General features: G+C 46.8%; 1 protein-coding gene across 7 annotated transcripts in view; it reads right to left on the bottom strand.

The window, feature by feature from the left end:
* Positions 1–24,572, bottom strand: part of Inpp5b (inositol polyphosphate-5-phosphatase B) — a 57,806-nt gene extending 33,234 nt beyond the window's left edge. Inside the window, exons 1-7 of one of the 7 annotated variants that reach the window (XM_055611066.1) lie at positions 24,536–24,572; positions 23,860–24,008; positions 23,400–23,497; positions 21,929–22,026; positions 21,749–21,778; positions 19,934–20,044; positions 13,800–13,940 (exon numbers count right to left, since the gene is read on the bottom strand). In XM_055611066.1, the coding sequence (XP_055467041.1) occupies positions 13,800–13,940; positions 19,934–20,044; positions 21,749–21,778; positions 21,929–22,026; positions 23,400–23,497; positions 23,860–23,916 (535 nt within the window). In that variant the 5' untranslated portion in view covers positions 23,917–24,008; positions 24,536–24,572. Of the gene's footprint in view, positions 1–13,560; positions 13,629–13,795; positions 13,941–14,507; positions 14,529–16,258; positions 16,375–19,929; positions 20,045–21,748; positions 21,779–21,928; positions 22,027–23,399; positions 23,498–23,859; positions 24,009–24,535 lie in introns of those variants that run through there. The other 6 variants (XM_055611071.1, XM_055611068.1, XM_055611067.1 and 3 more) reach the window with 6 other exon arrangements.

Below are 24,572 nucleotides of genomic sequence, written 5' to 3'. Positions count from 1 at the left end.
CACACACACACACACACACACACACACACACACACACACACACACACCGCTGTGGTTTAGATGCAGCTTGCCCACAACACTTCTCTGGAAGGTTAGCCTTCATTTAGCAATGGCAAGTGGTGGTGGGACTTCTATAGCTCAGGCGGCTATAGGTGATCTGGTCAGCTGGGGATGCCAGTCTCAGAAGGGACTAAGGCTGGTCTTGTGGGATACCGGTTAGTTCCCTCAACGGCAAGTCATTCCAAAAAGAACAACCCTAGCCCTTAATCCCTTCTGGCTTCACAGTGGGACCTCTGCCACACACAGTCAAAAGATGGGGTCCTCAAACTTGGACCTCTGGCCTCTAAAACTGTAAGCTAAAGAAACATTTAAAAAAAATTTTTAACTAAAGCCCAGCAGTGGTGGCTCACGCCTTCAATCCCTGCACTTGGGAGGCAGAGGCAGACGGATCTCTGTGAGTTTGAGGCCAGCCTGGACTACAGAGTGAGTTCTAGGACAGCCAGGGCTACCCAGAGAAACCCTGTCTTGAAAAACTGTAGAAGAGCTGAGACTACTAATAGAGGGGTCATAGAGACTGAAGAGGATACTAACTAGACAGGACTCCAAGTGGAGGGAAAAGAACACCACCCCACCACAAAAAACTTCAATCCTAAATTTACCCTGCCTACAAGATGTTCAAGGATAAAGATAAAACAGATGGAGGGAAGGTGCAACCAATGCCTGGCCCAACCTGAGACCCATGGGAGAGAGCCTACCCCTGACACCATTAATGATGTTCTGCTATGCTCACAGACAGGATCCTAGAGTAGCTGTCCTCTGAGAGGCTCCACCCAGCAGTGGATCAAAACAGATGCTGAGACTCATGCTAAACATTGGGTGAAGCATAGGGACTCGTGGAAAAGGGGGGAGGAGGGAAGGATAGAAGGACCTGGAGGTAACAGATACTCTACAAGAAGACCAACAGAGCCAACTAACCAGGGCCCATGGGGGCCTTGCAGAGACTGAAGCACCAATCAAGGACCATGCATAGACTACACCTAGGCCCCCTGACACTGATGTAGTAGACGGGCAGCTTGATCTTCATGTGAGTTCCCTAGTAATGGGAGCAGGTGCTGTCTCTGACATGGACTCTATTAGCTGCTTTTGATTATGTCACCCTGGTGGGGCTGCCTTGCCAGGCCATAGGGAAAGAGGACATGCTCAGTCCTGATGTGACTTGATAAACTAGGGTGGGTTGGTAAGAAGGGAGACTCCCCTTCTCTGAGAAACAGGAAAGGGGGTATGGGATAAAGAGGGAGGGAGTGTGGCACCAGGAGGGAAGAAGAGAGGGAGCTACAATTGGGATGTAAAGTGAATAAATTAATTAAAAAAAAGAAAAACCGGAAAATACATATATATGTATATATGTATGTATGTATGTATGTGTGTGTGTGTATATATATATATATAAATTATATAATTCCCCCTTCCCTTTCCTCCCTCCAAACCCTCCATATGACCACCCTTCCCCCCACCTCTATTCCTTTCTCTCTTTCAAACACAGTCTCTTTTTCTTTATACATTATGCAGCATCGGGGTTTGGGGGTTTTGTTTTTGTTATAGTTTTCTGAAACAGGGTCTATGTAGCCCTGGCTGGCCTGAGGCTCAGTAAATGGACCAGGCTGGCCTCAAACTCACATATCTGCCTAACTCTGCCTCCTAAGTGCTGGGACTAAAGATGTGTTGGTGACAGCACACCCAACCAGGAATCTTTTAATAGCATCAGAAAATAAAGATCTACAAAGAAAAATTGGAAGAGCAACTCAAGTATGTAGAACAGAGTGACTTGAACTTCTGACCATCCTGCCTTCATCTACTGAGAACTGTGACTACAGGCGTGTGCCACTGTGCCCACTCAGTTTGTAGAGGGCTATGGATCAAACCTCTGGCTCTGTGCACATGAGGCAAGCACTCGACCAACTGAGCCACATCCCAGCCCTAATCTGTGGTTTTCGCATTACATAAAGACACAAGCTTTGGAGTCAGAAACTTCTGTTCTACTGCCTCTGGTTGTGCATGACCTAGAACAAGCTATCTGACCTGAAGTCTCTGCTCCCTCAGCTGAAGAAAATCAATTGTACCTTCCTCCTCCAGCTGATGCCTTTTCCCACAATTAACTGGAAGCCATCATTCACCTCAGTAGCCTAGGTACTCTAGAAGTCAAACAAGGCCAAAAACTACAAAATGAAGACAGGAGACTAGGCCTCAGCTTCAAACTCTCAGCACCAAGCCTACCACTCATGTAGAGTCTGGGCTTTTTACAAGAGAGTAAAAATGGAAACTCAAATTAAAAAATCCTATTTCTGAGCTTGTAAGATGGCTCATTAAGGTAAAGCACTTGCAAGCCTGATGACCTGAGTTTAAGCCCTGGAACCCATATACAGGTAACAGGACAGAACTGACTCCATATTGTCCTCTGACCTCCAAAGGCTCACTGACATACCTACCCACTCATGCACATGAATAAGTATTTTTTTAAAAAACTGAAACAAAAGCTAGGCAAATGGTGGCTCAGGCCTTTAATCCCAGCACTCAGGACACAGAGGCAGGCAGATCTCTGTGAATTTGAGGCCAGCCTGGTCTCCAGAGTGAGTTACAGGACAGCCAGGGCCAAGGCTACACAGAGAAACCTTGTCTCGAAAAACAACAACAAACAAACAAAATCCAACCATAACAACAAACAAACAAACTGAACATGCTGATACCATACCTTTAATCCTACCACTTGGGAAGCAGAGGCAGGTAGATCTCTGAGTTTAAGGCCACCCAGGCTATATAGTGAGATCTTGTCTCAGGGAAAGAAAAAAAAAAAAAAAAAAAGACTTTTGAGGACAAATGCCTTGTCCAAAATTATGACCATTAAATACACAAAACACCTACAGTGTGACAACTCAGTTTTTTTATATATTTATTTATTATTTATACATTATTCTGCCTGCACATACACCTACATGCCAGAAAAGGGCACAGGATTTCATTATAGATGGCTGTGAGCCCCCATGTGGTTGTTGGGAATTGAACTCAGGACCTTTGGTAGAACAGCCAATGCTCTTAACCTCTGAGCCATCTCTCCAGCCCGACAACTCAGTTTTTAAATTCACTTTATATAAACTTGGAGCTGATATCATAACTATCACTGATGATTCAGGCCCAGACCCTTCTCTAGGGATGGCCAGACATCATGGTTCACTGTAAGCTCAGCCTTCCTATCTCCTGAGAGCCTCCACAGGATGTTCTATACTTAGGTGGGTCCCAGGTAAAACTATGGTCTTTGCCTGAGCTCTCATTGCAGTCAGTAGCACCCCCATCACTCTCCTGCCGTCCACTCACCTTCTGGGGGCCCCAGACTGAGTCAGTCAAGTGTCTGTTCATTCTCACTACTGCTGCCACCTCCTCATTTGCTGCTACAAGAGCCAAGGAGATCCGCCCACTTCTCCTTCCCAATGTAGTCTCTGGTTTGGCCACATGAAACTCTGATTTCATCTTTCTGTTCCAAAACTTTCAGGGTTAGACAATGCCTGTAGGTTAAGACCAAAACTGGTTCAACTGGCATCCAAGGCCCTTTGCATATTGGCTTTCTTCTCCCTCATTAATCCACCACCCAGACATCTCAATCTAAAAGGACAGGTTCCCCCACATGCTGCGCTCACTCCCACTTCCACATGAGGTCTCTCCTACTTGTGGGTTCTTTGCCTGTAGAACCCAGCCTCAACTCCTGCTTGCCCTCTCACTAAGCTCTGCTCACCCTCGTGAGCAGGTGTCTCTGTGAATCCAGAGAGCTTCATCTAGTACTTTAAGAAACATTAGAGGAACTTTGGAGAAAACCTCAGGTTTTAAAATAAATAAAGCTGAACATTTTCCTGGCTCCATCCATTACATCATATGAAACCTCAGGCAAAAGATAGTTTGTTTCCTCATTTGAAAAGTATGACCACAGCTCATAGCTGTAACCCCAGCACACAGGAGACTGATGCAGGAGGACTCTTTAAAGCCAGCCCTGCAGTCAGTGTGTACCAGACTCAGACGAAGCTACAGAATAAGACCCTGTCTCAAAATAAAGCACTGTCTGGTATGTAGTAGGCACTAGGAAATTTTGCTCTGCTCTTTCCCTTCTTCTTCAGAAGTAATAAACCCCCACATTGCTTAGTGAAGTGTCCAGTCTCCTTACGAGCTGGAGAAATGGCTCAATGGTCAAAAGTTCTTGCTGCTCTTGCAGAGGATCTGGGTTTACTTACCAGCACCTACTTCAGGGTCTTGTACAGATGCAGCTCACAACCACCCGTAACTCTTGCTCCAAGAGACCAGACACCCTCTACTGGCATAAGGATGCATCTTGCCCCAGGATCCCTCTGCTTCCCAGATGCCAGGGAGTAAACAAGTTTCCTTTACCATATTCTTTCAGTAGGGTGGTTTCACTTTACCAGAAGTCTAAAGCAAACAGAAATAAGAAAAAAGAACAAAGGGGGCAGGGAGAAAGCAATAGAGGCAGAGGACCACGAACTTAAATCTCTGAAAGCATGATGAGCCAAAATGAATTCTTGTGTGTATGTATGTATGTGGGGGGGGGGGGGTGTACATGTGTGGGTATCCTCAGCAGCTGGAAGGTATTGGGTCCCCTAGAGCTGGAGTTGCAGGTGGTCGTGAGCTGCCAGTGTGGAGTACTGGAACCTGACCTCAGGTCCTCTGTAAGAGCACCAAGGGCTCTTAACTACTGAACCATCTCCTGGTCCACTTTAAGTTGTTTTCCTCTGGTATTTTTGTCATGGTATTAAAAAAAAACAAAACACAAAACTTACTGAGCAGTGGTGGCGCATGCCTTTAATCCCAGCACTTGGGAAGCAGAGGCAGGAGGATCTCTATGAGTTCAAGGCCAGCCTGGTCTACAAAGCAAGTTCCAGGACAGCCAGGGCTACACAAAGAAAACCTGTCTTAAAAAATCAAAACAAAAACAAAGCAAACCCAAACACCTTAATATACTCCCAAAATGAAAAATAAAGATGTCCTTCCAGAACCCTTATTATTGTTTGAGATAGGGTCCCATGGTGGACAGGAGAACGGTCTCTAACTTACAAATTCACTGCTCCCCTGCCTCTACCTTAGAAGTATGTGCCACCACACCTGGCTCCTAGAACTTTTACAGCACATTAAGGTCCAGAGAGCACAGTAATTGCTTAATAAATTGCAACTCCTAATAATAGTTGTGATACATTCTGAGCCAAATGGTAAGACTTTGAACTTCACTTAAACCTTGAACTTCTTTTTTTTTTCTTCTTCTTCTTCTACTTTGGAGGGTAAGAGGACATTTTTAGTTAATTATTTTATTATTATAGTATGCTGGGTTACATAAGGCCATTTCCATAAAAGTCAACGCTTTGAGCACACACACACACAATGCCCCTCTTTCTTTCTTCCCCTCCCCTTCCCATTAGTCCTCTTCATTCCCCTAGATGGCTTCATTTCTACTTGCACATCATCTACACGCGTACGACTTTATATGCCCACATAAATCGAGGAAGCACAAATGAGAAGAAAAGAACATGGAATACTCTGTGTGTGTCGTGCTCACGTCTGTGCTTTTTGAGATGGGTTATCTCAACTACCTGGAGCTTGTGGATTAGACTAGACTGGCCAGTGAGCCCCAGGGGTCCTTCTGCCGCTGCCTCCCCAGCACTGGGATTAAAGGAGCATGCCACCAACCCGGCTCTACTGGGTGCCAAAGAACAAACTCCTGCTTATGCAGCAAGGACTTTAAGGACTGAGCTGTTCCACAGGCCTGAATATTTTTTTTCCTCTGAGAATGACATAATAGCACTTCACATGATTATTTCCAGTTACAGACTGGGCTTGAACTCCCAGTCCTTCTACCGCCATGCCAGGCTTTGAGTTTATTCTTACAGCAAAGGAGAACAAAGTGTTACATAGTACCCAGTACTCAAAGCTAGGCGTTAGTGAGTGCACTTAATAACATAAGGCACCTGGCATTAAAAGAATGGAAATGGGGGCTGGAGAGATGGCTTGGAGGTATGAGCACTGGCTGCTCTTCCAGCGGCCCTGAGTTCAATTCCCAGCACCCACATGGTGGCTCACAACCATCTATAATGAGATCTGCTGCCCTCTTCTGGTGTGCAGGCGTATATGCAGGCAAAACATAATATACATAATAAATAAGTAAATCTAAAAAAAAAAAAAAAAAGAATGGAAAGAACCCTTTGTTCCCTTTGAGCCTGGCCACCAATCCAAACAGTTTTGGGGTTTGTTTGTTTGTTTGTGCTTGGTTTTTGTCTTTTTTTTTTTTTTGAAACAAGGTTTCTCTGTGTAGTTCCAGCTGTCCTGGAACTCGCTTTGTTGAACAGGCCTGCCTCAAACTCACAGGTCTGTCTCTACCTCCCAAGTGCTGGGATTAAAGGTGCGCACCACCACAAGTGGCTTAGTCGTTTTCAGCTTTCCTTAGATGGCATAGGTGGCCAGGTCTGCAGCACTTCCTGCAAGTTCCCCTAAGTCAAATAACTATGCTTCAATTGTTTGATTTTGTCCATTTTGTTAACATTGAGACCAGTATCTTGTGTCCTTAAAAAAAAGTACTACAAAACCATGCTCCTAATCTCAGCACTTGGGAGGGGGACACACACAAAAAAATCAAGATTAAAATGTTCAAGGAGGCAGGAACAGGAGGCAGAAACCCAAGCCTAAAAACCACATTTTTTGTCCTGAGTCCTGAATTCAAAATCTGGTTTGTACCTTGTACAAACTTAATTAGGTAAAACAGGACTGAAAAACAACCAGTCAAGCTTTCAAGGAGAGAGACTCCGGTACAGTCACTCAACAACAGGTCAGTGGTGATGGGCTACTGGAGATGACTTCACTTTTCCTCCAGGCTGTCTCTTCAGCGGTCCTTCTGTGAACTGTCTGTGGTCTGGTGATAAAGCTGAAAGAGAAGTGGGAAGAACAAGCCAGGAAGCGGGGGAGGAGTCCTCTGCTTGTGAAGTCTACAATTTGTACAGTTTCCTCAGCTCAACCAAAGGCAGATTTTTCTTTTCCCCTTTGAGAGTGGGCCTCAAGTAGCCCAGTTGGACCCAAACTCCTGATCCACCTGCCTCCACTTCCCAAGTATTTACAATTACAGGCATGAACCACGCCTTGCTGGCTCTGGCTCAGACAGACTTTGTTTTGTTTTGCTTTGCTTTTTGAGCACCTACTTAAACAAAATGCCAAGAACAGCAAGTTCAAAAGTTCAAGTTCAAGCTTATAAAAAAATGGAACCAGGACTGAAGAAATGGCTCTTGTTGCTGAGCCTGACAACCTGAGTTTAATCCTCAGAACCCACACTTGCTCCACGGTGCATGCAGGTACATGTGTATAGATGTGTGACAAATAAATAAATTGCTCAAAATGTAGCCTAGATGGCCATGGTAAACATGCCTTTTAATTACAGCACTGGGAGGTAGAGGCAGGTGGATCTCTGTAACTTCAAGGCCAGCCACGGTTACATACTGAAGACCCTGTCTCAAAAAACTGCTATCAATGAAGAGATGAGAAAGCACAGGGCTTTATCCAGAAACAATAATCATTTGAAGTGAATAAAGGTGGGTCGTGGTGCAGGTGAGACTGGAGGCCAGCTGTGGTGAAGCCCTGTAAGGGCTGAAAGGAGCACTTAGGGATCTGAACTTTATCCCATAGGCACTGGGGTGTGGAGTAATATTCATTCACCCTCAGACACTAGTGGGATGTGATACAAAGTGTGCTCTAAGGAGATCTGGGAGAGAGGGGTGAATCTAAATACAGGAAGAAAGGCAAGGGCTGAGAGAATGGCTCAGTGGGAAAGTAACTGTCTAGCAGGACACCAGGCTTGATAGCCAGAAAGGGGGGAAGAGGAAGGGAGAGACCAGTGGGGGAGGTGGTCACTGCAATTGTGAGAAAGAGAAAGAAAGAGAGAGAGAGAGAGACAGAAATATAACAATAAAAATGACCACGGCTTTCAGTGGCTGCAATGAAAGAAAAGAAAGAGGAGAAGGGGTGAAGAGGAGAGACTGTGACAGCAGGCAGATTGGCAAGGGCCGTACTCCCCGCAGATGAGGAGTGAGTGTAGGCAGGAGGACCAGGAGTTCATGGACATCCTCGGTAGCTCAAGCCTGGCCTGGACTGTGTGAAGCTCTGTTTCTAAAAAACGAAGGGGAGAGAGGAGCAGGTGAAAAAGTAGCTGAGCATAGCAGCACACTACATCACTTGTAATCCCAGGACTTGGAAGTAAAGATCTGCCGCTCTCACTGGAAAGAAACCATTCCTGCAGAGGCTCAGGGGGCCACCCAAGTCTAAGCTCTTGTGAGTGGGCATATACAATGTCTGTTTCCTTAGTAAAAGTTCCCCTAAGTAAGAAATTCCTCCTCCCAGGAGGCAAACTTTTACTCCTATTTTAGTCAAGTAGCGGGGCATAGTGGTGCACTGCACCCCTGTAATTCCAGCACTCAGGGAGGCAGAGGAAGGTGTATCTCTGTGAGTTAGAGGCCAGCATGGTCCACAAAAAGAGCCCAAGACAGCCAAGGCTACAGAGAAGCCCAGCATTGGCAAGAAGGGGCTGCGGGCCCAGAAAAGATTGCTGGGTCTCAGTGGCCACCAGACTAGCAGAAATCCAGGGAAGCTCCAGGTTCGTGAGCACCCTTGTCTCAAAGAATGTGACAGAGAGTGATGGAGGAGGGCATCTCACACCCACACCAGCCTCCACACACCTACAGAAGTCATCTGTGTACCCACAGTACGTACACACAGGCGTACAACACATGCTCACAAAGAAAAAAGAAAGAAAAGAACAATCAAGACAGCGTCCTAATATTGTGGAAGCAATAGCTTTTCATTTTTAAAACATCCAGGCCACTCAGACACGCACTTTGTTTAAATCCTTATCAAAATGCCACGAATGAGAGTCTCTTCCTATTATATTTGCTAGCTTCAGTTCATATATGGATCTTCAGTAAAGTCTACACAATTATTAATGGATTTTTTTTTCCCACTTTTTTTCTAGTACTGGGAATTTGGAGCCTTGCACATACAGCAAACTAGGATCTATGCAGCCCCCCTCCTGATGAGCGGCATGAGCCACCATGCCCAGCTGCTTTTGTTTTTGTTGGGATTATTTTTCTTTTTTGTTTGGGTTGTTGTTGTTATTGTTGTTACTGTGTATTTTAGACAACATAACAAAATAACACACACACACAGAGTCAGTTTCTCTGCCTCAACACTGTCCTTCCTCTAATAAATATTGATGTTTCCCACTTCCTGAACTGTCATGCCCTGAGGATTTCTGTGCAAAGCTCCACTCCTAATTGAGTGTCTGTGGGTCACCTTTCATGTTCCAGACAAGACACTGCAGACTTCCAAAACCAACTATTTTCTTAAGAAAACAATTATTAAGGAGGTTAGCCTGTTGTGGAAACAAGAGGTTGGATAGGACAAGGAAAAAAAAATGGAGACAGAAACAACAAAAGGAAGAAAAGTGAATACCATTTTGTTTTGTGTAAAGAAACAAATGAGTCCAATTAATTTGCTTGGGAGCCTGAAGAACTTCCTACAGCATCGGACATGATGGGCAGTATTTCCACCTCAAAGATAAACAAAAGGCAAATTCATCTTCTCCACAATGAAAGAATACATCAGTCACGCAGGTTTTACTTATTAACACAGACATGAAGCCGGATGAAAGAAACAGAAAACCAACCCCCAGGCTATTTTTCTAACATTCTCTCTGGCTCTGACTCTGGTAATCTAGGTTACCCTTTATGCTACCCTAAGATATAAATAGTAGTCATTTCCTTTCACAGGCCAGCCAGAGTTTAATGCCTTGCTTCCTGGGTCCAGGAGAAAATATTCATAAACCTACTGCAGTGAAAACTGGGTTGGAGGGCTAGACAGAGTTCAGTCGTGCTTGCTACATCAGCATGAGGACCTGAGTTTGATCCCAAGCACCCATATAAAAAGCCAGGCATATAAAAAGCTTTCACCTGTAATCCCAGGACTGGAGAGGCAGAGACAGGAGGATTCCTGGGACTCTATAACCAGTCAGCCTAGACTACTCAGAACTCCAGACCAATGAGAAACCCTGTCTCAAAAAAACAAGATGGATGGCTCCTGGGGAACAATACCTGAGGTGACCTATGGCCTCCAAATACACAAATACACACACACACACACACACACACACACACACACACACACTCGCACACCAGCTATTAAAAAGCTGCCTGACTTCAAATCAGCTAGAAGAAAAAGAACCTGCTTGAAAACACCAAAATGTGTAGGGCACTAGTGGCGGACTCCTATAATCCCAGCACTTGGGAGACAGAGACAGGCAGACCTCTGTGAGTTTAAGGCCAGCCTGAGTGAGTTCCAGGACAGCAGAGCTACACAGAGAAACCCTGTCTTGGAAAATAATGTCATTATCACTTTGTTGGTTTTGTTTTTTTTAAATTACATTTACTCCTTTATTTACTATGAATTTGTGTGTGGGAATGGGTGTGTGAAGTGAGTACACACACGAATGACATGGGGCATATGTGACAGTCGGAGGGCATCTTGTGGGAGTCAGTTCTCTCCTTCTCCACATAAGTTCCAGGAGTCAAACTCAGGTCATCAGGCTTGGTGGCAAGAGCCATTTTCCTGGACCCCAGCTCCTGTTCTTGCCATTTAGTTAAATGACCCCACAGGGCTTGAGCTGTTTCCTTTTCCGTGTATGGCTCAGAACTCTCCAGAATGCAACTCCAGGTCTCTGCTGTGAACCCAGACTGAAGTGCCAGTGAACTTTTTTGCAAAATGACTCAGACAGTACTGAGCCCCATGCTCAGTATGGCTGTATGAGTTAAGAAGCCCTTAACAGCAATAACGAGACATTCCTCCCAAGCCACACTCTGTTCTCATTAAGGAAGGAAGGAGCATCCCAAAGTTAAAAGCAATAAAATAAATAACAAAGCACAACAGCTACTGTCTGAAACAAGACTATATAATGTTCCAGAGACCAAGAGCACCTGCCACTGTATTCCATGCCACAGCCCAGCACTGACACCTCTGTGACCCTGAAGACACAGTCTTAGTCAGAAACTAGCTCCATCTCATTTTCCCACTACGGTCCACACCCTTCACCCTAGAACTCTCTTGTTCAAGTCCGAGGGATGAGTCTGCGTGTGTATATGCAATCCTCACCTTCCACCTCATTTGAGACAAAGTCTTTTTTTCATCCCTGAATACAGCAGGGTAGGCGGCCTTCGAGTTTCCAGAGATTGTCCTGTCCCCACCTCCCATCCCACCACAGGAACCCTGGGATTACAGATGCCCACAATATGGTGCCTGGCTCTACATGAGATCCAGGGATAAGAACCCAGGTCCTCGTACTTGCAAGGTGAGTACTTTACTCACTGAGCTATCTCCCCTACCTAACCTTGGCACTCTTGAATTCAGCTGAGACAAATGGGGGAAAGAATCACTGAAATGAGATCTTCCTCTAACAAGGCAAAAGAACAAGATGAAAACTAGATTAACTTCACCCTCAAACACCTGGACCTTTGCGATGCCCTTATTAACCCTTCCAGGACCATCATGCTGCTAGACTGACTCTGTACCATCTCAGCTCTATTTATTCGATAGCAGACCTTTCTCCATCCAAGGTCAGCTCCTGAAGAATAGCTGTCTGTTTTTGTGAGAGAGTGGCTCACGTCATGTAGCTCAAGTGGCCACTGGCCTTGGGCTCACTGGTGTACCTAAAGATGCTGCTAAACCCCTAGCCCTGCTACTTTCCTCCAACTGCTGGGACTGCAGGCAATTGCTACCACACCTGGCTAAAAAAACAGCCCTGGGAAGCTGTGTTTGGCCTTGGGTTAGTTCCCCAGGTTTTGGAGAAGTGGGGATTTTGAGGGTCCACAACATGGGAGGAATCAAAATCCACTACTTGTCTCCACTAGGGCTGGACCTAACTGGTGCGTCCAGAGGTGGTGCAGACGGTTCCTTCCATTTCTTAAAGAAGAAGCAACTCTCTGTTGAGGCCAGAGGTGACCCGAACAGAAGTGGGGGCTGCCATTCTTTCCAATTTCAACAGCAGCAACTTAGCAGAGTTACCCACGTAATCTCACCTACTGTTGGGCATTATGATGCGGATGAATCTTTTGAATTAAAACTCAAAGCAAAACCTTGACAGTAATTCCTCTCCAGCATGTGGCCAGTTGTTCCTTTGTGAAGCAAAATGAATGCTTCTGCCACCGGAGCACTTTTCTCACCCTGGGGCGGATAACTCTTTTCAGAGCTGGCTGCCCTGATTTTCTCATCGTCTATATCTCTCCACCAGCAGCCCAAAAGGCCAGCTCTGGCATGTGGGCAGAAGACGGGACCCACACCTCTTTGTGCGGCCAGTGGGCCAGTTCTCCACTTAACTGCATTTCTGAAAGCCTCGTGTTAAGGGCAAGGAGGAGTTGTTCATCTTAAATGCTCACCAGTGCCAGTACCACAAACCAGAAGGTCATGGAAACTGAAGCAACGGCTGTGCTTCAAGCTTTCAGATAAGTCCAAGAAAGTTGCCCACTATCTGCACCATCGGGGGCTTCGGCGGCATCTTGTGGTAGTTTCTAGGAAGGAAAAACTGAGGAAGTCCTCTGCTGCCTAGTTTCCTCTCGTTTTACAAACTCTTGCCCAACAGGTCACGGCGCCCCACTCCTCATATTTTTCAAGCCTCGGAATTTATGCGAACGTCCTGGCCCATACTTGACAAGGCTACTTGACAGACTTGCACCGCTAGCAAAGGACGGACAGGAATGGTACAAATGGGTATTAGCGTTTGCGCCAAAGCCCTCAGGAGCCCGGTGCTTCGTGGACAACACCCTGGAAAAAACAAACGCCAGGGAGCCCTAAATCACAGGGACTGACCCAAATTTCGGCCCGGCGCCTCCTCCCCCACTCTGCAAAGCACAACACCGTGTTCAACAATCAGCCTTCTGTGCTGCACATTATCCAGGGCACGAGCAGCAAAAACCTAGCTGGGTTCTCCTGTAACCTCATCCCCGAAGGCCTCCGGTGTTCACTGTAGCCAGGGCCCCCTTGCACTCCGGCTATGTGCACAGGCCACTCCGTCCCGGCGGCTGCGGAGCACAGGGAGCGCCGGCCCCAACCGCATCTCCTCTGAGGCCAACCCTGTCAGAGCCGCGCACACCCCCACAGACACTCACCACCCTCGAAAGACAGGGACTGAGGAACTACCTCGGCTGGAGAAACCGAAACGCCAAGAGCGGCAGCAAGCAGCCCGAGGTCACACAGCGGGTCACCCACGAGGCTTCCCTAACCCCTCGGCCTCGGGATACCCGGGTACCCGCTGGTCACCGGCCTGCTGCCCTCCCGCCTGGCGGAGAGTAACTTCGCGGTAGAACTTAGCCGCAGCATCCCCGCCTCGCCGACGGCCAAGACCTCGACCTTCGCCCCGCGCAGCCATCTGCCGACCCGCCAGTCCTCCCGAAGGCCCGACACCGCAGCCCCGCTCCGCAGCGACCGCCCGACCTGCACAGTCGCGCTCCCGAGAGCCGCCGCCTGCCGACATTTCCCAGTCTGCTTCCTCAAGCACTTCATCCCGCCGCCCGCCTCGCGCGCTCCGTCTTTGCACGGGCCCGCCCCTGCACCTCCTCCGCCAATAGGAACTCAGGCTCCTTCTTGGCCCTGCCCCCAATCTGAAGTTAGCCAGGGCCCCTCAGGCAAGACATTCTCCAATCCTCGCCGTGCATTCCGAGACTGATACCTGCCTCCTCCAATGGGCGTGAATCTGCTCCGGGTACCCGGGTCTGAGTTCCACTTGCGCGGTTTCCACGATTGGGCATCTGGCTCTGCGCACCTATGTCTAGACAGCCACAGAAACTCCGGATCCCGCGTCTCAGGGTCGAAACCTGTGGGAGGAACAACGGAGAACGGACTGAGCCACGGGTTTAAAAAAGCCAGCTGCCCTTCTGTAAGGTTGTGTGTGGTGGAGACCCTTCAAGCCCGTTTCCCTCTTGCTCGGCGTGGATCTGAAATCCAAATGCAATTAACAGTAGTTCTCTGCTAAAGCAGGACCGCTTTATTATCCAGAAAACTTTATTAGGTAGGAAATTATTATCCTAATTTTATAGAGGAAGCAACTAAGTTCAGAAAGGCTAAAAGCAAGGTCACGAAGTGGAATGGCAAAGTAGGAGACATAACCAGACGCCAGCATGCCAGCACTCAAGAATAGGCTGGGGGATTTAACTCCCCCCACGCCCACCCCATCCTCCACCTGCAACTTCCTGGCCACTCCAGACAAACTAGAAATAAACTATGTTTTATATTCTATTTAATATACTATTAGGACAAGCCCTCTGAGGTCTGGGGATGTAGCTGGTTAGGAGTGTTTGCCTAGCATGTACCAAGCTGTGGATTCCTAGCACCACATAAAGCTGAGGGTGAGGGGCGGTGGGGATGGGGAAAGACAGAGACACCTGCAGTCTCAGAGCTCAGGAGGTGGAAGTGGGAGGACCAGAAATTCAGGATCAGTCTGGGCTGCACTCATGTAATCTCAGCATTTAGGAAGCCGAGGCACAAGACTGAGCATTTCAGGCCAGGCTGGGCAACATAGTGAAAGCTTGTCAAAAACAAAAACAAAAAAAAAAAAAAACAGACAGCCTTCTGGTACTTCTAACCCAGTGGCACCCCTCCCCTCCAGAAGTTCCTGAGCCACCTCTGCTTCTCACTCAACCGCAGCTCTGACTCCCAAACCCTGGCATTAACCCTTCTTGCTAAACCCTTCTTGTCCTGCTTGCTCAGCTTGTAGAACCGCATGAACCAGATTCAACTAAATTGGATCTGCAAGACGGTCATATTGAGGAGACCTAAACTCAAATCCTGGAGTGTGGCATGAAAGGACACTGCTTTCCAATTATTGTCAATGTTACTTAGTACTAGCCCATACCTACTCTCACCTGATCCCCACAACATCCTTAGGTGAGTAGGTAAGGCAAGTTTATCTTTCTATTTCTTAGATCAGAAAACTAAGGTCTGAAGAAGTAAAAGAACCATCCACATCCTGAGTATGTCTGAGCCACACATACTCCCATCTCTAAATTGCCTCTGATAGCAACCAAATTTAGACGGTTTTCTAGTTAATCCTATTCCCAATGGATCCATGTCTGAAGAATAGAAAGGCTGACCCAGCCTAAACTGGTTTGGATGCTATTATAGAGTATATCATGTGTAATTAAATAAGTTTAATTAATTAAATAATTGATTAAATAAGTTTAATTAATTAAATAAAATAAATAATTAAATTATGTCTATGTATAATATGATTAAAATCATTATGGGAAAGGGTACCCACTGAAGAAAAAAATGAATACATGACTTAACCTACCAATCAAAATAGAGAACCCACCCAAAGTACACTCCTTAGTAACAAATCCCTTCTCACAGTAGGCTATAGCCAGCACCCTCAGGTAGCCTCCCGCAGGCAGTTCACTGTCAAGCTTGCTCTTCCTCTATAACTTTCAATATAGCTTTGTTCCACTGAGGTTAGCTTGCTTCTTTAGCAAATCTGTGTGAGCCATTTTTTTCAGTTCTTTGGATAAGAGGCCAAGAACCTAGAAACACCCAGCCCAGCCCCTGACCTCAGGTACCAATACCACACTCCGTTCATCCTCTCAGCAATTTTTTTTTCATGTCTAATATATACAGGCACTGTTCTAATCAGTTGAAATCAAGTTGTCAACACAACCCAAACTCATGGCCCCCTTGGTACCTTTGCTCTCAAATGATCTCACTGTCTCTCTTTTCCTTCTTCCCCAGTCCCATAGCCACATCCTTGGTCTAAGTCTCTTCTCTCTCTCTCTCTTCCTGAGATAAGGTCTCTCTGTGTAACCCTGGTTGTCCTGGAATTCACTCTGTAGCCCAGGCTGGCCTTGAAGTCAGAGATCTGTCTGCCTCTGCCTCCCGAGTGCCGGGATTAAAGCCTCATTTTTAAAAAGCAGTTTATTTTATGTGAATGAATGTTCCGCCAACATCTATACATGTGCACCATGCATTTGCTGGTACCCGAGGAGGCTAGACAAGTCCCCTAGAACTGGCGTTACAGTTATAAGCTGGGTACTGGGCATTGAACCCAGAGCCTCTGCAAGAGTGGTCAGCGCTCTTAACTGCTGAGCCAACTCTTCAGCCGCCTAAGGCTTATTCTTTATGCCTGAACCATGGTGACACATACCTTCTTAGAGCTCTACTGCTGTCCCTGCTCCAGGCTCTCACTGACTTCCATACCAGTTGCCAGAGGAGCTTCTCAAACTTTCAAATCTTCCTGGAAACATTTGCAAACTCTTTTAAGGTTTCTCCGAAAGCTACAGGGCAGAGTCCAAGCTTCTCTGTACTTTGCTACTCTTCGTGAGCTGCCCTTTGCCAGCTTCTCTGGCTCAGCTCTCTCCACACCTATCCAAGTTCAGTCCCACCAACCACTCCTCCCCTAGTCCCAATGACCTTTTCCCTCCTTTTGCCTGACTAGGGGGAAAAAAAATGCTTGTTCTTCCTTATAGTCTGAGCTTCAACATCACCTCCTCCAGGAAGATTTCTCTAAACTGTTAACATGGAAAGAAAAGCACTGGAGCAGAGCCTCAGGGTCCAGAGGACATCTAGCAAATCCTGGTTTCAGCTAGGATGCAACCCATATTTGCTAGCTATACAGGCAGGAGAGCCCTTACCCTCACTAAGCCTGAGTTCCTTTGATGATAAAGAGATACTGTTAATACCTACTTTGTAAGGTTATGGTAAGGGTTAACTGTCTTAGAAAAGAGTCTACCTGGGCATCGTGTCCAGGAGGCAGAGGCATATGGGTCTCTGTGAGTTCGAGGCCAGCCTGTTCTACATAGTGAGTTCCAGGACACCCAGATCTATATAGTGAGCCCTGTTTCCTATCTCAAAAATGCCAAAGAAGGGAAAGAAGGAAGAGTCTAAAGCATGACTAATCAACAATAAACTTTAGAGATGCCTGGCAGTGGTGGCACCTGCCTTTAATCCCTGTACTCCAGAGGTGGAGGCAGGAAGATCTCTGAATTTGAGGCCAGCCCGGTCTACAGAGTGAGTTCCAGGACAGACAGGGCTACACAGAGAAACTCTGTCTTGAAAAACCAAATGAATGAATAAATAAAGAAATAAATAATAAATAAAAATAAAAACGTTTAGACAGTTCTCTACAAGTATAGAAAGAGGAAGTATTTTCTGGACTTCTATGTACTAGCCATTTTTATGGGTGTTATTTCTTTTTATTCCTACAACCCCCATGAGGAAGATATATTTACATACATTAGACTGCAAAAACAGTCATGAAATGGTAGCATATACTTTTAATCCTAGCACCAGGAGTAAGAGGCAGGAGAATCTCTGTGACTTTGAGGCCAGCCTGGTCTATAGAGAGACTCTGTTTTAAACCCCTTCCCCCAAAAAAGAGAAGGAAGCCAAGCATGGTGGCATTTGCCTTTAATCCCAGCATTTGGAAGGCAGAGGCAGGTGGAGCTCTGTGGTTTTGAGGCCAGCCTGGGCTACAAAGTGAGTACAGGACAGTTGGGCTCTTGTTACACAGGGAAACCCTGTCTCAAAAAACCAAGGGGGGGGGGCTGGAGAGATGGTTCAGTGGTTAAGAGCACTGTCTGCTCTTCCAAAGGATCCGGGTTTAAGTCCCAGTACCCACATGGCAGCTCACAACTGTCTGTAACTCCAGCTCCAAGGGATCTGATACCTTCAAACTGATGTACATAAAATAAAATAATTAAAAAAAAAAACCAAGGGGGGAAAAGAGAGAGAGGAGGTGGGAGGAGGAGGAAGAAAAATGAGGAAGAAAAGAAACGGTGATTCATAGATGTGAGGAATTGCACTGCTCGGAACTGGCCAGGCTCCAGACACTATGGAGTTGTAGAGCCCTGCTTTTTGGTTTGACAGATTGGATCTCTCTTCACTTACTTGGACCAGAAGGATTCAGACTTCAGATGTTGGGATATTTGGGACAGGCTGACACATGTTAGAAAGGGAACCCAACTCTAAATGAAAAATTCACGCACACTTCCTGTATATCTTACACACATAGACTGAGTTGATTATATGCGATATTTGATAATTTTGATCATAAAACAGAATTTTATGATGTGGTATTTTCCATTTGCAGTATATTATCACTCCAAAAACAATTTTCTGGTTTTTGAAGCTGATCAAGGTAGAACACACCTGCAATGGTAGCAACTGAGGCAGAGGCAGGAGGATCAGGAGTTCAAGGCCAACCTTGACTGTGTACCAAACAGATATCCAGCCAGCTAAGCTATGGGAGACACTCTCACACAAAACTAACAATGAAAGGGATGGGACTGTAGCTTAGTAGAGAACCAGTCTAGCATGCACAAGGGCCTGTTTTGAACCCCAGCATTATAAAACCCAAGCTTGGACGCTCATGCCTGTTACACTAGCGCTTGAAAAGTAGAGATGAGAGATCTGGAAATGAAGGTTATCCTTGAATACACAGTTCAAAGCTGTGTTCAAAGGGTCTTTATGACACCCTGCCCAAAGAATATTAAGCAATTATATAAGTTTGGCCCTGTACTCTTTGAATTCATTGGAGAGGCAGGAGGATCAAGAGTTCAATGTCATCCTAAACTATACAGCAGGTTTAAGACAGCCCTGGGTTACATAAGATCCCATCTTTAAAAAAAGAAAAGAGAAAGAAATTAAGCTGGGTGGTGGTGGCGCACACCTTTGATCCCAGCACTCTTGAGGCAGAAACAGGTGGATCTCTGTGAGTTCAAGGCTAGCCTGATCTACAGAGAAAGTTCCAGGACAGTCAGAGGTACATAGAAAAACCCTGTCTTGAAAGGCAAACAAAAAAAGTTTGGATTTTGGAGGGTTTGCAGTTTGGTATTTCCACGTTATGGATGCCCAACTTTAATAATAATGAGTAATTCCCATGCCTACAACCACGACTAACAATCATAAATTATCTTTATTATTTTATGATTTATAAGTAAAGTTTCCCTGCTTATGAAATAGCACTTAAGCTCCTTAACCATTCAAGGCTCTGTAATTCTTGTCCTGATTTCCTTTTACCACAAAGCCAATTTGCCTCCAAAGCCAGTCATCTTCCTGACACCACCTAGTGAAATGCTTGGAACTGGAAGGTCAGGCCCCATAGACAGTTATCATAGGAGACAAACCTTCCGTACATTCCTGCAGAGACAAGACATTAGCTTTGAAGGAACTCCTCCATAATGGCGCTGGGTGAACACCTGAATCTCAGCACCTGGCGGCATGAATTTGCATGTTCTGTTACTGGGGCTCTGCTCTGTATACAGACTCGCCTCTATTTGCCTGGCTGACCTCCCATGTAAACTAATTTATCAGCTAACTTCTCTCTGCTGGGCCAAAGCTAGACTTTTTTTTTTTTTTTTTTTTTTTTTTTTTTTTTCTTTTCCCAGCTACAGTGGGGAAGAGAGCAAGATCTGAGGGCAGAATCCACTTGACAAACTTCTCTTGCTTTTAGGCTTGGATACTGGAATTTGAACCTCCCAGCTAATTTGGAAGAAGCCTTGAATTCCTGCGGGTCACAGCCCCGTTAACACTCAGGTTTAGAAACCAAAACAGAAAAGCAAAGGTGGGCCAGGTGTGGTGATAGTTGCTTGTAATCGCAACACACAGGAGGGAGGCTGTGGCAGAAAGATCAGGAATTGGGAGCAAGACCCTCATCTCAAAAAAGGAAAGCAAACACAGTAGTTGGCTGGCAGCTAAGACACTCTGACTCTATGCCAACAGCCTTGGGATGGTGCCGTGGGTTTGGAAAGTCAGCTATGGAGAGGGTAGGCCAGTGCCTCCAGCCAACACAGCCTTCCCAGGAAACCTGGTTCTTACCTACCTGGGCATGCTCTGGCAACTTCCTGGAGGAACATTCTGGTGTGTGAACCAAAGGGTAGCTGGAATACAAGCCTGAACTCAGCTGTATTCAGTTGTACCGTCACATCAGAGCCTGTAGAGAGAAGGCATGAAATGAAGCCACCACGAGCTAATACTGAAACGTACTTTAAGAGTGGGCTCTGGGGCTGGAGAGATGGCTCAGAGGTTAATAGCCCTGGCTGTTCCTGCAAAGGTCCTAAATTCAATTCCCAGCAACCACATGGTGGCTCACAACCATCTATAATGAGATCTGGTGCCACCTTCTGGCATGAAGGTATACATGTAGGCAGAGAACACTGTATACATAATAAATTAAAATAAAATCTTTAAAAAAAAATGTGGGCTCTGCCTGGCAGTGGTAACAGCACTCAGGAGGCAGAGGTAAGTGGATCTCTGTGAGTTCAAGGCCAGCCTGGTCTATAGAGCGAGTTCCAGGACACACAGGGCTACACAAAGAAACCATATCTCAAAATTAAAAAAAAAAAAAAAAAAAAAAGGAGTGGAATCTGCAAAATGGCCAATCAGAAGGCACAGGTTCCCCATGCTCCTTTGACTTTAAGCTGATGGAACATAAAAGGAGGCCTGTGTGCCTCCTCATCCAAACAAGCATCTTCCCCATGTCGTAGAGAGGATAATCCAAAGCTCTGAACGCCCATCAGCCTCATCACCACCATACCAAAACTGGCAGAGACAGGTTCTTCAGACTTGTCTCCTCCCTGTCCTGGGAGATAGAAGAGTATGCAGAAGTGGACTGGAGTGCCCTATCAGCTGGTCCACAGGAGAGCCAGGCACTGAGAATGCCATGCATAGGAAAGGGCCAAGCTGAAAGGTGTGAAGCCTCCAAGGAGAGGGGACTTTGAGCCATTGGAGATAGCTCAGCTATCTAGTAAGTGTTTGCTGCAAAGCCTGAACAAGTTGTCCTTTGACTGACAGACTGACAGACACACATACACTAAATAAAGGGCAGCCTGGTCTACAGAGTGAGTTCCAGGACAGCCAGGGCTACCCTGTCTTAAAAAATTTAAAAGAAAAAGAGGAGGAGAAAAAAAAGGTGACAACTTGTGATGTCTCAGGTGATGGAAACCGCTGGGAGAACTTAACTGCAATGATAAAGGGGTGAATAATGGAAAATAGCTGGTGGAGGGAGCAGGTCTGATTCTTCAGGTTCTTATTTACCATAGCATGCATATCAGGAGAGTTTTCTTTTTATTGCATTTATTTATTGGTTTGTGTGTGCAAACAAATAAACATAGTATACCACATTTAGAACACAACTTCCAGGAGCTGGTGTTCTCTCTCTCTCTCTCGTTTTTTTGAGACAGGGTTTCTCTGTGTAATAGCTCTGGCTGTCCTGGCCACACTTTGTAGACCAAGCTGGCCTCAAATTCACAGAGATCCACTTGCCTCTGTGTCCGGAGTGCAGGATTAAAGGCCACCATGCCCAGCCTGGTTCTCTCTTTATACTATGTGAGTTCTGAGGCTCAAACTTAGCTCATTGGGCTTGGCAGCAAGCACCTCTCTCTGCTACACCATCCCACGAACCTAACAGTCTCCCTTTTATGTTTGTTGTCAGTCTGTAGCTCTGGCTGGCCTAGAACTCACTCTGTAGTCCTGGCAGACCTCAAACTCAAAACAACCCCCCAACTCAGCCTCACACCTGCTAGGATCACAGGTACATAGTATCATGGCCACCCAGGCATGTTCTTATTCACATCTTTCTATCTTCAGATTCTGTTTCACTGCCCCAAAAGGAACCCTGATTAAAAGGACTACTCACCAAGGATGTAGAGTTCACCATCTGGGGTCACTGAGGGAGGGAAATGAGAATGCCTTTAGCAAATGAACATCACTGTTTCCATCATCTGCTCTTGCCACACCCGCCCTGCTACAGGAAAGGCAGAGATGGCTGGGGGGCACCCAGGGGAGAGGAGTTTAGACCACCCAGCCTGACTAGCACCTTCTTCCAGCATAAAGTCTTTTGAGAGTGGGACTATCTGGTCCAGAGATACATCGTCTCCCGTGATGGCCATCCTCCGGTGTGTATACAGAAAGAGCCTGGGGGCAGAAAGCAGAAATGAGCAGAAGTGCTTGCAGTCACCTGTGGGTCCCAAGGCTCTGCTGGCAGTACCCTAGCATGCCTCAGGCCCTTTCCATCCACAGTGCTCAAGGAAGCTGTAATGTGTGGATGATGTCATCAAAGCATAACTAACTCCTCACAGTTGGAAGAAAAGCCAATCTGCTGCCATCTAGCATGTGAGTGACAGGAACCGTGTGTCCTTACATGGTTCCCTTCATCTCCCTGAACTTCTGTTTCTCCACCTATCAAGTTAGACCCACCTAGTGAAATTCTCTCAGTGATTCTGAAACTCATTCACTCAGCTAGACCAGCTTCAGGGATCCACCTGTCTCGCTACCTCCCCTAGCTTCTTTACGATTTACTTTATGTTTAGTTATGTGTATATGTCTGTGTGGTGGCGGTGGTGTGTTGTGTGTGTGTGTTGATGCATCAAGTGTTCGGATATCCATGGAGACCAGAAGGAAACATCTGAACCCTGGAGCTGGAGTTACAGGTAGCTGTGCACTGCCTGATGTGGGTGCTGGGAACCAAATTTAAGTCCTTTACAAAAGCAAGGATTCCTAACCACTTAGCCATCTCTCCACACCCAGCTTTTTACATGGGTTCTCGGGATCCGAACTCAGGTCCTCATGCTTGTGTGGTAGGCACCTCACTAACTGAACCATCTCCATCCCTTCCCCTCTTTTTAAATATTTTAGTTTTTACTCAGTGTGTGTGTGTGTGTGTGTGTGTGTGTGTGTGTGTGTGCGCGCGCGCGCACACACGTGCTCAGAGTCCAGAGAGGGTTCAGATCCTCTGAAACTGGAGTCACAGGGGTTGTAAGCCACTGAAAGTGGCTGCTGGGAACCAAATTCAAGGAGCAGTGCACATTCTAACCACTGAACCATCTCTTCAGCCCCATCCTCTCTCTTTTTGAGATAGGTTCTCACTCTATTAGCCTAGACTGTCTTGGAACTCACTCTGTAGCCCAGGATGGCCTAGACCTTGTGGCATTCCTACCTCGGCTTCCTGAGTGTTGGGATTGCTGGTTGCGAGCTCCCATCCCCAGTTCAGCCCTCTGATCTTTGCTCTGGGTTATCAGAGCTCTGAAGAGCACTTTGCTGAGGATCACGGTTGTCAGGATTTAAATTCAGGCACTCACACAAGCTCAAAATCCGGCCAAGTGTGATAACTGCCTCTTCTCTAGAAGCTTCCGTGTACCATCTTGCTGATTATAAGGGGCTTGGAACTCCGTGTTCCAAAGATACTATCATTATGTTAATTACTCTAGGAGGCTCAGGCAGAATGACTGAGTTGGAGGATACTGAAGAAGAACCGGGGCCCAGACCCGCAGAGTCTGAGGCCTACTTACGCATGCTCCTGAACGTCATCTTCCAGCGGCTGGTACCTCACCAACCCCAGCAGGCGGCTCTGCCTGCTCTCTCCGTTACAGAGCACACCTTGTACTGCCTGCTGCGCAGGGTGAAGGAAAACTGAAAGCCAAGGACAAACCTCTCATCCAGCCCACTCCACCACGGCTGCCTTTCCCCCTTCCCCCCACAGGCAAATTACTTTCCCTCTCTGAGTCTTCCTCATCTGCAAATGGGTGTAACAATACCCACGTCCCAGCGGGTTGGGAGGAGAGCTGCATTAAAGTACCTGGTGGAAAGTCCTGAGCCAAATGAATGCTTGGCAAATGCTGGTTTACCCTCGCATATAGCTTAGAGAGAGAGAGAGAGAGAGAGAGAACAGAACTTTCCACAACCTTCATCCCACCACTCAAGGCCATGGCAGGCATGAGCTAGGTGGCAACCTACAGCTCGAAAGGATATGATGATGCAGTATTCCCCGTCAGCCAGGGTCTCCTGGATTGCCACAGACTGGTCCATGCTAAGTAGTCAAACTCTAGGAGAGGGAAGGTGGGAAGCTCCCATGCTGTCACAGAGCTGCTTCAGAAGGCTGTGGGGAAGGAAGAAGAAGCCTTTGTGGAGAGAAAGGAGAGAGCCTGATTATCCCGCTTCTCCCTGTCCTCACCTTCTTTCCTACAATGGCCCTCTCTATGTTTCCAAAAAAATGGGTTTCCACTGCTTTGCCGCTAACTGGATCTCCCTTCGGGAGGGCAACCAGTGGGGTCCAGCATACTTGCTAGTACCCTTGCCTCGGGGCATAGCTCTGATGCCCTCTTCAGGGAACTGTTGTGATCCATCTGGTGCTTCTCTGGGAAAGGTTAGTAGTGGTGTGTGGAAATAGGGATGGGGAGGAAACTTCTCCTTAATCTCAGCTAGGAGGGTCTTACTCTGGAGAAATAACCCAGTCCCGGTCCTCTTTCCTTGGAGCCCTGAAAAGTGTCCCGTTGCTCCTTGGCCCTCACCACCCAACAGGCCCCGTTGCATCAGCAGCAGGACGGGGGTGTCCACTCTGGCACCCACAGGACAGGAGCCCCAGCAGCCAGCTTGCAGGTTCCCTCCCACTCTACACCTATTTCAGACCCTTGTCATTGCAGCCTACCTCACGAGCTGTCACTCCTGGGCCCGCCGGACACCGA

Source organism: Psammomys obesus, unplaced genomic scaffold (genome assembly GCF_907164565.1).
Source record: "Psammomys obesus unplaced genomic scaffold, mPsaObe1.curated_primary_1811, whole genome shotgun sequence".
NCBI lineage: Eukaryota > Metazoa > Chordata > Mammalia > Rodentia > Muridae > Psammomys > Psammomys obesus.
The sequence above is the reverse complement of the archived record's forward strand: the minus strand, read 5'-3'. Positions and strand labels throughout refer to the sequence as shown.